At 33.2% G+C, this 14,019-nt stretch overlaps 1 protein-coding gene across 1 annotated transcript in view; it reads right to left on the bottom strand.

Moving 5' to 3' along the window:
* Positions 1–10,127, bottom strand: part of LOC110111596 (MADS-box transcription factor 6) — a 36,328-nt gene extending 26,201 nt beyond the window's left edge. The window contains exon 1 of the mRNA XM_020843535.2: positions 9,925–10,127. Coding sequence (XP_020699194.1) covers positions 9,925–10,106 — 182 coding nt within the window. The 5' untranslated portion in view covers positions 10,107–10,127. The remainder of the gene's footprint in view (positions 1–9,924) is intronic.
* Between the last annotated feature and the right edge of the window lie 3,892 nt (positions 10,128–14,019).

Raw genomic sequence — 14,019 nt, 5'->3', positions numbered from 1 at the left:
ATCAAAATAAAAGATACAACCTTGATATTGATCCTAGATAAAGTCTTAACATGATTGGAAAAAAAAGGGTTATCCTGTCCATAACTAATTATAAAATCAATCAAGACTCCATAAAGCATAAGTTAAATAAGGTAATACTTTTAATATAATTTATCAAAGTAATTTTTAATCAAAGGTTAAATTTATCATAACATTCTTTTCTAGGAAAAACAAAATAATTTTGATATATTGTCTCAATGTTTTCTTGAAAACTATTTTGAAATTAAAATTAGATTTCATATTCACCCAATTTGATTATCAATTCTTATTTGCCAAAAATTTAAAATCAAACTGAATTATGAGTGTAGTATTTGTTAAGGCATTAAAAGTATATTTTCAATTGTTGGGTGGTCTTCAAAAAATAATAGGATTACATATTATCTTTCTAATTCATCAAACGTTGAGATCTCAAAATTGCCTTTATTATAACTTTACTTAACATAAGTCATTGGCTTAGTGTGGTTTAAAAAAATAAATTTGGATTAGGAATATATTTGCCTAGTGTATGAGAGTATGTAAGGATTGTACTTTTATTATTAAAAACTTGGAATACTTTCATAACTAAGATGAAATTAAATACAAAAGAGAAATCGTAGTCCCAAAAGAAAAAAAATGATGGAATCATTGAGCCAAAAGTTTCAAGGACATAAATAACACGCCATAAAATAAGAATAAGTTAATCATAGTATGTCTCCATTCAAAGGGACCATTATTATCTAAGCAATTAGTAGAGGGCCTAGTTAAATAAGGGATATTCTCAGATTGCTTCTTTTTACCTCTATCATGTTGATCTTCCTAAGCACTTGTGATGTCAAAAATAGGAGGTTTAATTGAAAGATATAAATAAGTTGAAATCAAAATATATTGAGGATTTGACGGAAAAGGTGACAAAGGAGGAAGAATAACTACTAAATTGAAATTGTCATCACAAAAACCTAGTCCTTATTGACTACGGTCGGCTTGGCAGTGTGATCTTGGTCTTGTGGTTGTTCTTGGCTGGTTTGGTTGCCTCGGATGGTTGGCGGTGTGTAAAATCCTTAAAAAGCTGATTTTTTTTTGTGCTGTTAGTCCCGTACGATCTGACTTTAGTACTGGACGAACTGAAGAAATTTGTGAAGAAATCTGCCATTTTCGTCTGTACGAACCTGGAGCAGTCGGGGGGGCGTCACACGGTGTCTCTTGCTACCATTGTTAATTAGCCTCGACCCTCTTCTTGTTCATATATATTTTTATTGTCATTATTATGTAGGTTCGTCTTATTTTGTATTATGCTTATCTATTTTTGGTTGGACGATTTTTCTCTTGCAGATCCTTGGCGTATATCCCTTGGCTTGTCCACCTATAACGGCTTGTGTTCTTACTGCTCAGCTTTTCAAAGGCTCTCACTTCTCGAACCCTCTAGGTAACTTTCTTTTGTTTCAGGTTTTTATTTATGTTTTAATTATAACTTAGTGGGGACCTTAAGCTTCTAGGTTCTTTTTTTTTGCTCTGTTTGTTGCTCATTGAGCTATAGTGGTTCTAGGTCCCTTTTAAGGACTTGTATTCCTTTTATTTATATTAAACACGTAGTTCCCTATGTGATTTTTTTTTTTTAATTTTAAAAAACACCTCATTGGTTAAATTAAAATGTTGATTTAAAATATCCTAATCAACATCAACTCTTAGATCAACTTGACTCTATTGCATCAAAGAATGAATTTTTCAAAGAGTACGATGGATTACATAAAAGGAGAAGACACTTAAGTAATAGTGTGTATTGGAACTACTTGAGGGAGGATATCTAATTATAGCAATAACATTACCATAAAGTTGTCTTGTACTCATGTAAGGCAATCTCATGCAAAAATAAATGATTATGCAAATAAACTAAGAAACCATTTCAAGCATCATCATTTTTCTGTAATCATATTCTTTAAATTCAATCCATATAGAATTAGAAATATGTCAAGTAAAATCAACTTCTGTAAGAAATATAATAATAGATGGTTTAGATAGCAAAGCAATAGGAGCATCTATACATAAAGGTTTACTTGATGATGAAATAAGATTAATCAAATTGATAAACTTGAAGGTGTAGAAATGATATCTAAATAGGAGCATGTAGACATTTGCTAAGAAGATCAAAGTGTGAAGGTCATTTGCTTATCCTTATGACGAACCCCTAAATATTCAATCTCCTATTCATAAATGGAGGTGTGTAATCCTTCAACATATCAACTTTTATTAATGCATTCTTAGAGTTTAGTAAGGAAAAAGAGATTCCACCATAAGAAAAATAAACCTTCAAGTGATTCCTCTTTGAAAGAAATGTTAGTCTTTCACTAAAAAAGGTTTCAACAAGTGAAAAAAGGAAACAAAGCTACCAAAATTTAATCACATTATTTGATAGCATAAAAGCAATCTCACTGTCAAGGTAGAATGATGGAAATGAGTGTTTGCTAACAACAAGAGGATGGGATGCTAATGGAAACCTAATACATGTATATATATAAGATTTAAGTGTAGGGAGAGATCCCACACTTGAGTAGCATAACATAGAAGTGGTGAACACAAAGGAAGGCAATGCATAATGAGAATCTAATCCCAAGAAAGTTGGTGCTGATGACAGAGTTGTTGATAGGAGGTTATTAGAGGATCAAACTAGATCGATAAAGTGTATTAAAAATTACATCTAAAGGAAGATAAACCAATTTATAAGTTGACCTAGAAAGAAACCACAAAAAAGTTCATTTGGAGTGCTAGTGATAGGGAGCATAATGGAAGCAAATGGTGTTAATTCCCAAAGGCTTACTTGGTATAAGATTATAAAGAGTAATAATATATAAGCCTAAGTATGCTCCAAAAGCTTAATCAAGGTGGAAGCCATTGGGTGTCTAAGATACAATAGGAAAAGGGGTCGAGCGGCAGGGGGTTGAGCAAGGGAAGAAATGACAACACTATTCAGGAAATTATGAGATGGTAGATGTAGTGGTTACAATTTTCACTAAGAAAATATGTATTTGGGTTGAAAATGCCTAAAACTAGAGAGCCTCTATAATCTATTTGATTGATTTTTATGCATATTGCATAGAAAAGTTGAATCCTAAACTTTGTGTGGGCATTGGCTAAGCATAGATGAAGGTTTTAGGGTCAACTAAACCATATCAAATTTTCTTCTATGTTTGAATGCTTTATAGTTCTATGTTTGGTTGAATGTTACTATCCATTTACATATATTACTTGGATTTGCATGATAGAGTGGCAATTGTGCAAATACTAGATATTGTATCATTGTGTAGAGTAAATTTAATTCATTGTGCTCAAAATAATAGATTTCCATCTTAGCATAAATAAGAATGTCATCATCATAACTTGTTTAGATTATTGTTGTCTAAATTTTGGTGTAATAAATTAACATGACAAGCTTTTTTGTATAACCTAGCTCAATTACGAAATATATGTAAACATAAATATAAGTAACCATAGATGATCTACCTTGCATTAACTTTTCTTGTATGCATTCACCTCTTTTATTAGCTTTATTTGTTATAACTTTTATGTTATTAAAATGAATATTTTAAAAGTACCATTTCACCTTTCCCTTTTCTTGGTGTGTCATCCACTCTAAAATATGAATAAACAAAATGATTTATAAATTAAGAGTCCACATTTCAAATCATTTGTAGTATTCAATATTCATTAATGGAAAATAAGAATTCATAAGGCTACTCTCATATAGTTGAGGGTTAAACTAATGTCAATGTTGCACTAAAAATTTTGTAAATCTTTTATTTAATAAATTTTTAAAGTTGCTCTAATGTCCTTTTTTAGTTTCAGCGTTATTGAAAAAGAACATACTTGTAATAGCCTAAACTTTCAAGCATCAAGATATTATTCTTTAATGCATAATATGTTTTTTTAATTTTATTCTCTTAATGTAACTTCTCATGAAATCACCTATTCCAAGAGTATAATAGCAAGAGATCGAGCACACTTAATTTTGATGTTTGTAATAAAATTTTAATATTTACACCAAAAGGCACCTCATTGTTTAAGAGTTTTGCTTAATACTACATAAGGAGTTTCATAATATCTCATAGTTAAATAATTAACATCTTTAATAGTATATTTACCTATAATTCATAATCATTAACTAAGTAGATAGGCTACTAGAAGTTACCCCCTACGCATTCAAATCAAATTCAAAATAAGTAACATTAGTAAGGACTCATGCCTAAACACTTCATCAGATATGACATTTAGTTCTCATTTTTTAGATGTTGTACAACACTAATACACTTATAAAATCTTAAACTATTATCCATCATGATATTACACAATATGGCATAATATAATTAACTATTTTTATCCGCTTCTATATCTTCTTTATAGGTGACCTATTCTAGGAGTACACTAGCACAATCACACTTAATTTTAGAGCTTTGGATAATACTTTAACTATTACACTAAAAAAGTTCATTGATGTTTCAAAGAAAGGCTTCACTATACATAAAGGACTCATAATGTCGAAACTCAAGTAATTGATGTCAATGTAAGCTAAGCCTTTTTATAGTAAGAGTTTAGGCCATCCTAAATATATGGTATTAGAGTAATACACCAATTAGAAGATAGGAATCAAGTGACATGCAAGATAATATATTATGCAAACACATGGATGATTTTCCTTTTTCTAAGCAAATGAATAATAGTTTACTAAAATGAAAATACAAAAGTAGGAAATTATAGTCCAAATATAAAGAAAAAAGGCATTAAGCTAAAAAAAAAAAAAAGTAAAAAAAGATATAAAATCTAAGCTCCTGCACCAAAATCATAAAAAACTACTAGTAGTAAACCCCACTTGGAGAAGGGCTACTACTTGCCAAAGTTTTTATAAAGGTTCAAGTGAATCTAGGGCGTTTCTCATATTGTTTCTTCTTATGTCTGCTCCGTCATTTAATTAATGACTTCCTGTAATAATCAAATTAAAGTTTTCAAAAATATCCATCTTTTGTTATGGAACTTTCATCAATAAAGTGATGATATTCATGATTCCATACACCTTTAATAAGGAGAGAGCTTTAAGGAAATTTCAAGTCGGAATATGTTATGGACTTGGAGAATGTGAAGGAATGAAGAGGACAATCTCCAAAGAGAAATTGCCATCACAAAATGGCATCCTAGGAATTCAAGTAAAGAGGCAATTGAAAGTGAAGAAAATAGTATGATAAAAAAGTTGAATTCAAAGATTCAAAAATCAAATACAAATATGTGCAATTATGCAGTCAGTATAAAGATTTGGAGATTATTTAATAATCTTCAAAAAGAAATCATCAATATATCATGAGCTTATTCACAAACATAGCAATGTAAACTTCAACCCTATCAAATTTCATTAATGCATCCTTGGAATTCAATAATGGGGAAGTGACCGGCCTGATCAAAATATCAATGAGATTTCATTAAATTTTTTATAGTTTAAAATGGAGGCCTTCACCTAAAAGTTTCCTAGCAAGAGAAAGGAAAAAAAGGGTATTGAATTTGTCAAATTTACCAACGGATAAGAACAAAAAAGGCTAGCCCTCTTGAGAAAGAGAGACATGGGTTGAATGGAAAGTTTGAATAATTTGGATGCATGGGGATAATCCCAACAAAATAGGATTACAAAACCTTAAATAACTCAAATTCAAAGCACATCACGCTTAGTATACAAGATATTTGTTATAATATCAAATTAGCAAACTATAACATTTTTTTAATGAAACTATAGATTAGGCTATAGAATTATGAAACAAATTTTATATGATTTCTTATCAATTCATTTGAAATTTGGAGGCTTTTGATTGGTGCATTATGAATTTCTTATATTTATTAAACTTGAATATTAAAAGCATAACTATCTTAACAATATATATAATATCTTAGAAAAAAATTTATGCATAGTAGAGTTTTGAGTTCAATTAAATTTGAGTATACATGGAGAGTCAATTTGAAGTTGAATCAATATAATCCTTGATATTACTATCAAGTTATTAAGTTACATCAGAGGCTTAATAAATATAAACGAACAATTTCATATATAATTTAGAACTATACAAATGAACAATTTCATATTATAGTTCTAAAATATTTGGACAATTTTTTTTTTTTTTTGGAGGTACATTGAAGTCGATGAAACAACTTAATGTTCTATCATATATAAAAGATGACATTATAATTTTACATGATACAAATTATTAACTAAATATATACGTTGGTTTTTGCTCGATGACATCATTCAAGTTACAAGTAAGTTTTGAATATTTGTCTCTTATATCATCCTAAATGGATGGTCAATGCAATGTAAGATAATCTAAATACCTAAAACATCAATCATAGTTAGGTTATCAAAACAATCTAATTGAGGTGGAGATTGTTATCATGAAGCTAGCTACTGGATCCATCCCCTTCATCACTCATTAGAATTATATATAAAGTTAATAGCACAATATAAATTTGATTCCATGAGTGAGATCGACAATATCAATACTAAAGATGCCAACTTAGGATGAGCTACTAAGGATGCATGACCCATAAGTGGTAGGGAATTGGGTTATCATTGATGATTAATTGGTTGCATAAATACTAATATATCCTCTATTTTTACTTAATAAATCTTATAGCATTACTTCTATTAAAAGTTTTGCATATATTTTTAATTTATTCATCACTAACTTTATATTTATACAAGGTGGGAAAACTTCCCTCACTATGAATTATGAGTCATCTACATGTTATGGTGATGTTGATATGAGGGGCATGACACAAGGCTATAGACATGAGAATGGTTCGAGTCTACCAATATGCATTTTATGACACCCTTATCAAGCTCACTAACAATACTCATCATGGCATTTGAATCAATAATACTAAGTCTCAATTACACGATGCATGGGACTATGTAAATAAGTGTTAAAACCATGACATGCTTCAAAGGTAGAAAGAATGGTTTGATGACATATAATCATGGTAGAAAGAATGACTTCAGTCTTATGAAAGTTTCTCCAGAGCATGGTAGAAAGAATGGCTTCAATTGTAACAAACCATCTAAGCTATCATTGTGGCATCTCCTCTTTATTTCCTTTCCTTATGTTTAAGAAATAATTGAGTTCATATATATAATTACAACTTTACTTCAAGTATGTGACAATATATATTATAGCAATGTTGTTAATATTGTTAGCTATAAAAAAGCAAAAAATATATATGTTTAATACTTTGTAAGGGTGTACCTCCATATGCCATACTTTTTATTTGTACGTGATTGTGTTTATTGTAAAAATATTATTGTGATTGAATACTAACCCAAATCACCTTTGTGATGATTTTTTGTTGTTTGCAACAAAATTTCATTTTCTCAAATCTTATGCATTGTAATAGTATCTATCTATACCTTACAATAAGAATAGATCTAAAGTAAATTAATGCCGTAGAATGAACAAGCTTCCGCCATGCACCTGCTATAAGGATAAGGAAAGAGCATCGTATAATACATGTGATGAGAATATTGTCCAGTAACAAAGATAAGGCTTCCAAAACAACTTAAGCTTAGCAAAAAGTTGAAGACTAAGAAGATCTCAAAAAATTTCTTCCACAAGGACACTGTATTTAGAGGAATGTGATACCAAAGGGTAACTCAACAAATATGAAGGCTATATGTAATGTTCCTAATAGCCATATGTACAAAGGTATGAGATGAAGACAACTTTCACAAAATGATTAGAGGCATAGCTGTAATCATGGAAGCTGAGGTTGAGACAGGTTGTGGCTGTGATTGTGCAGAAAATGAATTGAATACTTCATCTGGAGTTTAACACCAAAGTTTAAGTAATTTAACAATATGGGTAGTCTAATAATTTATAAATTGAGAGGATTTATATTGTTAGATTGCTTAAAGTTTACGGAGTCATGCATATAAAGAAAATTTGAAGCTAAACATTAAATGCTTGGAAGTCTTTTGGCTTGGGCTTCTAATGGCTGGGATGTTTTTCTTGGAGTTTGTTAATTAAGTTTCCTATACTAAAGAAATGTGCCAGAATCAAATCATGCAGTAGTGTGAGCTAAGATTTTATAACTTAAGGTTTCAAAATCCTCGACAATGAGGCTAATTTTGCACGTACTGAGTGAGCAAAGTGGAGCAAAGAATCTCTCGCCTCTTCTCTTTTTTCCCCCTCTCCCATCTTATTTATACATTTTTGTATGTGCACATGAACAAAGAAAAAAAGTATTAATGGATATATAAATGCGTGCGCTAAATTTAGTGTGGTATGAAGTAGCCACCGAAGAATCCCACTAATTCTACTTAGCTTATTTTATTCAGAACGACTAAATTTGTATCAGAGCTATGGAAGTTGAAGTCGAATAGATGAAGTGATTACTTCATCAGGAGTTTACAACAAAGCCTGAGATTTTGAACAACTTTAGCCTTCTAATCAAACTAAAATGGTACAAGGCAAAAAAAAAGAAGCGCAAACGAACATCTAATTCCTAAACTAAAATGGTATAAGAACACTTAAAATAAGGAAGACATTAATTCAAGGACGCTTAAAATAAGGGGAAAAAATGGAAGAAAATAAAAAATGGCTCTTACGTCAAAGGAAACAGGTCCATAAGCAATTCAAAGCCAAATTAATATCTTATTTATTTCTCTTATGATTTTTATTTCTCTTTGCTTTTCAAACTGAAACTGTCATCAATTTTGCTTGTGCTTCGCAAGCAACGAAGTGTTGCTTAAAAGTTTCATACCTATTTGGCTTCTTCAAAAATTCATTAAAAAAATCTAAAAGAGAGGAGAAAAAGAAGCAAAACAAGAAACAGGTAATAAATCAACGAATTTCTAACGAAAATTAAAGAACTCCTGAAATTCCCTCATTTGGTAAGTTAATTATCTAACCAAGTTTAATTTCTAACAAAAATAAAGCATTACTAAATTAAGTTTTTGCTCCTAATTAGAGTCCAAACCTCAGCTAAACTCAAATTATCACCATAATCCAAATAAAAAAATTTTAGGAGTGATTCAAGTTTTGAACATATAGCAGTCAAAATTTCTTCTAAACAAATTATAAAAAAAAAAAGTTCCTTCTGTAACTTAATAGAAGAAAAGGATTTTCTAACCTTACATAGGTCAAAAAAGTGTACGTAGGTCTGAAAACCTAAATAACATAAAAAAAAGAGTCCTCTCATATGTGACGGTGCTCTCATCAGTTTCTCTCCATCGATGTGTATCCCATGTTGTCCAACTTAATTTGTTCAAGCACCCTTTCTCTCCTTGGAATCCAAACATATTCACACAAACGGAAATTTTCCAAAAGCTCTACAGCAACATTGTCCCACCGGATTCATGAAAAATCTATCTTCTAAGTTCTGATATAGCAAATCTTTCCTCATCTAAAAATCTAGCTCCATAAAGATCAAAAAGCCCAAACCATTTCAAAATAAAAGCACAGATTTGATCAGTAAGATATCTCCTTTCAGATGAAATCCATCAGATCAATACAAAAAAATTGCGCCCGCAATAAAATTTTGAAAAAAAAAATAGATATAAAGATATAAAATAAAATAAACTTGATTGTTATAAGTAGAAACAAGATATTTTCTTTCTGTAAAACCGTACTGCAGTTACCATAATTTACTTGCCAAACCATAATAAAAGATAGAATTAATGGATTCATGTAAACAAAGCCAGAAATTCGGATATTTGAACGTGAAAGAGGCATAGGTAGAAGAAGGGAAAAGAGAGTTGAAGCAGCCAAAAAGCAGCAGCAGATAATACTAAATAAAAACAACGCAAGAGATCTACGTCCTGTCTCAATTAAAACTTCCATTTTTATGTAGAAAGTGAGCGAACTTAGACAAAGAGGGAAAGAGTACCCAGCACTGCCGAACTCATAGAGCTTGCCTCGGCTTGAGAAGATGATGAGTGCGACCTCTGCGTCACAGAGAACAGAAAGCTCATAAGCTTTCTTGAGGAGGCCATTCCTGCGCTTAGAGAAGGTCACTTGACGATTGATCTTGTTCTCAATCCTCTTAAGCTCAACTCTTCCTCTCCCCATTATTTCTCTCTTTCAACTGGTCTTATTTTCCTAGCTTTCTTCTAGCTTGCTCATCCACTAGTCTTCTATATCTCTCTATCTCTCTTGAATGATATATACTAATAGAAGGATAGGGGAGAATATTACCAGAAGTGCTGCAAAAGAGGCCATTTGCAATAAGAGGTGGGTCTATATTTTTTCTATTTTCTTCAATTATTTCCTTTTTTCATGTATACATATGAATTTTTCACTTAGCTCTCTTCAGTTATTCTTCAAAGATGTAATTTTTTTTACAGGAAGCTGAAAACCAGCCTTCTTGTAGTTCTCTAATGAATATGGCAAATTAAAAGGTAAAGTAGCAGAAGCTCAACACAGTAATATTTTTTAAATTTTATTGCTTTTAACGGTCAAGATTTTACTGGGGATCAGGTAGGGGTAAGAAAAACGTGCTAGGGACTGAAGTGCTACGTGTTACGGTGGTTGGAGGCGTCGTATGAAACATCTATCCGTCCATTCTTGTTTTCCAAAGGTCAGGTAAATAATTAAATCCGTCACATCAGCCGTCGTGCCGCTCCTCTGCATATTATTCGATCTGCCAAATTTGCCCCGCGTTGGAAAGAGATGTTTCGCGTGCGTATTCAGCAATGAGTATCTACCGCTCTCATACAAATATACGCTCATTTAAGATATATATGACTTTATAAATGAAATTTCAGGCATATATTATATATGTTATGTATTGTTATATAATATGTTTGTGGAGTTTAGAATATATATATTTTTTTAATTTAAAAGATTTAGGTTGAATCAAATGTTTTTTGTCTATTGTAGAGGTTGACTTGCTTTAATTAAGCTTTATTAAATACTAGCGGCACTATAATGTGTTGTAGTAAGTATTGGGCATGTTGTGGTAACACACCCAAATATGTTGGTCCAGGCAACTTCACATGGATAAGGCGAGCTTGTCTTTGAGGATCTCGGCCAAGAGGTACACTTGCCCTAGATATGGCCTGCTTAAAGGAGGAATAGTTTGGACAAGGTTCAACAATGGCAGGCATTCAGTCCAGTGGAGCTCAAACAATGAGGCACACACCGTGGACATATATTTGACTAAGGAAGTAGCTTGCCTTAGTAGACCTTGACCCAAGGAGATACTTGCCCCATGAGAACTCAAAATAAAGAAATTAAAACTTACCCAATCAAGGTGATTTCTTCCTTAGAAGGGCCTTCATCCAAACTACATGAGATGCCCACCTACCAACTCTATTGTAATAGTGACTCCGAACTCTTCAAAGAAACGGTCGCGGATCGTACCTGGAAGCAAGAGTCTTCACACTCCAGCCTCCGTCGATGAACAAAGAAGCTCGTTCAACTTCCAATCCATGAAGTCGAAGACGAGAAGTTCTGTTTAAAACTGATTCGGCCAACTAGTTTTACCACCACCAGTGAAGTCACTGGATACAGAACAATTCCAGAGGAATCAAAGTAAGGGAAATCAATTCAACTGTCTCTTATTTCTCAGGGCAAGTTATTTATACAATTGTTTTAGTTCTATAATACGCTACAGTAAAAGCAATACAAAGACTAAGAAGAAGAGATTCTACTAAAGTTGCCCTGTAAGTGATTGCGATCAGCTCCGGCGTCAGGCTGCCGGGGTAGAAGAAACTTCAGGTTCGTAATAAGGAGAAAGGTCGGCCACATTGAAGGTGGCTGACACATTATATTCGCTGGGCAGCTCAATCTGGTAGGAATTGTCTCCAATTCTACGAACAATCCTGAAGGGTCCATCTGCTTTGGGTTTCAATTTGCCAAATTTACCAGGTGGAAACCGTTCTTTACGCAGGCGAATCCAAACTTTGCCTCCGGCGTTATACTGGACGGACTGTCTATCTTTGTCGGCCTATTTCTTGCACTTGTTGTTATGTTTCTCAATCATTTCCTGTACCTTCTTGTGCTGACTTTGAATTTCTTGACATCGTTGAGCTCCATCAGTGCTGTAATTGTTATTCTATATCCGCGGAATCAAGTCTAGCGATGATAATGGATTACATCCATAAGCTACTTGAAAAGGACTATGTCCATTAGCTTGATTCACAGACCTATTGAAAGCAAACTCGATCTGTGGTAAAATGAGATCCCACTGTTTTCAATTCTTTCCCACAAAACATCGGAGGAGATTTCCCAAACTTCGATTTATAGTTTCGATCTGGCCATCTGTTTGCGGATGAGCAGTCGAACTAAATTGTAGTTTCGTGCCTAGCTTACTCCATAAAGTCCTCCAAAAATGACTCAAGAATTTGACATCTCTATCTGAGGTAATAGATCTCGGTATACCATGTAGTCGGACGACCTCCTTGAAGTATAAGTCGGCAACGTGGGAAGCATCCAGAGTTTTACTACATGCCACAAAATGAACCATCTTGGAGAATCGGTCCACAATAACCATAATAGAATCTTTACTCTGTTGAGTTCTTGGAAACCCAAGCACAAAATCCATACTGACATCAGTCCACGGTCCTTCAGGTACTGGTAACGGAGTGTACAACCCGACCTTTTGTCCTCGCATTTTGGCGTTGACACAGATGCTACACGCGTTTGATAAAACGCTCAACATCACGACTGAGGGTTGGCCAAAAGAAATGTTCTTTAGCTAACGCTAAAGTCTTGTCTCTACCAAAATGACCCCCAATGCTAGAATCGTGACATTCTCGGATGATCTCAATACGGGTAGAGCATTGAGGAATGCATAATCTGTTCCCGTAAAATAGGTGATCATCTTGACAGTGGTAAAACTGATTCGGTCCTGTTTGACATTTAATCCATATGCTTCCAAAATCAGGATCCTGGGAGTATAATTCCTTAAGCGTTTCAAAACCAATCACTTTAGTCTGCAAAGTCTGAAGTAAATTTATTCTGCGGCTAAGTGCATCAACAACTTGATTGCATTTATCGGACTTGTGCTTTAATACATAGTGAAAGGCTCCTAAATACTCAACCCAAGCCGCATGTCTTCCTTTCAATTTTTGTTGAGTATTTAAAAATTTCAGGGCCTCATGATCGGTAAATAAGATAAACTCGTTTGGAAGAAGATAATGCTCCCAATGTCGTAGAGATCGTATAACCGCATAAAACTCTTTATCATATACGAAATATTTTCGTCTAACTTCGTTAAGCTTTTCACTAAAAAAAGCTACGGGATGACCCTTTTGACTGAGCACAGCTCTTATTCTCACATTTGAAGCGTCACAATCGATCTCAAATATTTCTTCAAAGTTGGGTAATGCTAGAACTGGAGCAGTAGAAACGACAGTTTTTAGTTGTTGAAACCCACGGTCAGCCTCTTTAGTCCACGAGAACTTGTCATTTTTGAGCAATTCCGTAATGGGGGCCGCAATAGAACTAAATTTTTTTATAAAGCGTCGATAAAACGATGCTAGTCCATGAAATTGGCGTACCTCAGTAATGGATTGCGGTTCTGGCCACTGGCTGATCGCTTCAACTTTGATTGGGTCTGCAATCACTCCCTCAGCTGAAATGATGAAACCCAAAAACGAAATGCGGGTAGTTAAAAACTGACACTTCTTAAGGTTAGCAAACAAATGTTGTTCTCTTAGGATCTCAAATACACTCTGAAGATGTAATAAGTGTTCATCTGCATTGGGGCTATATATTAATATATCATCAAAGTAGATCACTACGCATTTGTTCAAAAGTGGTTGAAAGACTTGATTCATAAGTCTCATGAAGGTGCTGGGAGCATTAGATACTCCGAACGGCATTACCATCCATTCATAAAGTCCTTCCCGCGTTTTAAACGCAGTCTTCCATTCGTCCCCCGGCCGCATTCGTATATGATGGTAACCACTCCTCAAATCAACCTTGGAGAACAAAGTAGCCCCATTTAACTGATCAAAGATATCGTCAATACGCGGAA

This window comes from Dendrobium catenatum, unplaced genomic scaffold, assembly GCF_001605985.2.
Source record: "Dendrobium catenatum unplaced genomic scaffold, ASM160598v2 fragScaff_scaffold_1417, whole genome shotgun sequence".
In the NCBI taxonomy this organism is placed as follows: domain Eukaryota; kingdom Viridiplantae; phylum Streptophyta; class Magnoliopsida; order Asparagales; family Orchidaceae; genus Dendrobium; species Dendrobium catenatum.
The sequence above is the reverse complement of the archived record's forward strand: the minus strand, read 5'-3'. Positions and strand labels throughout refer to the sequence as shown.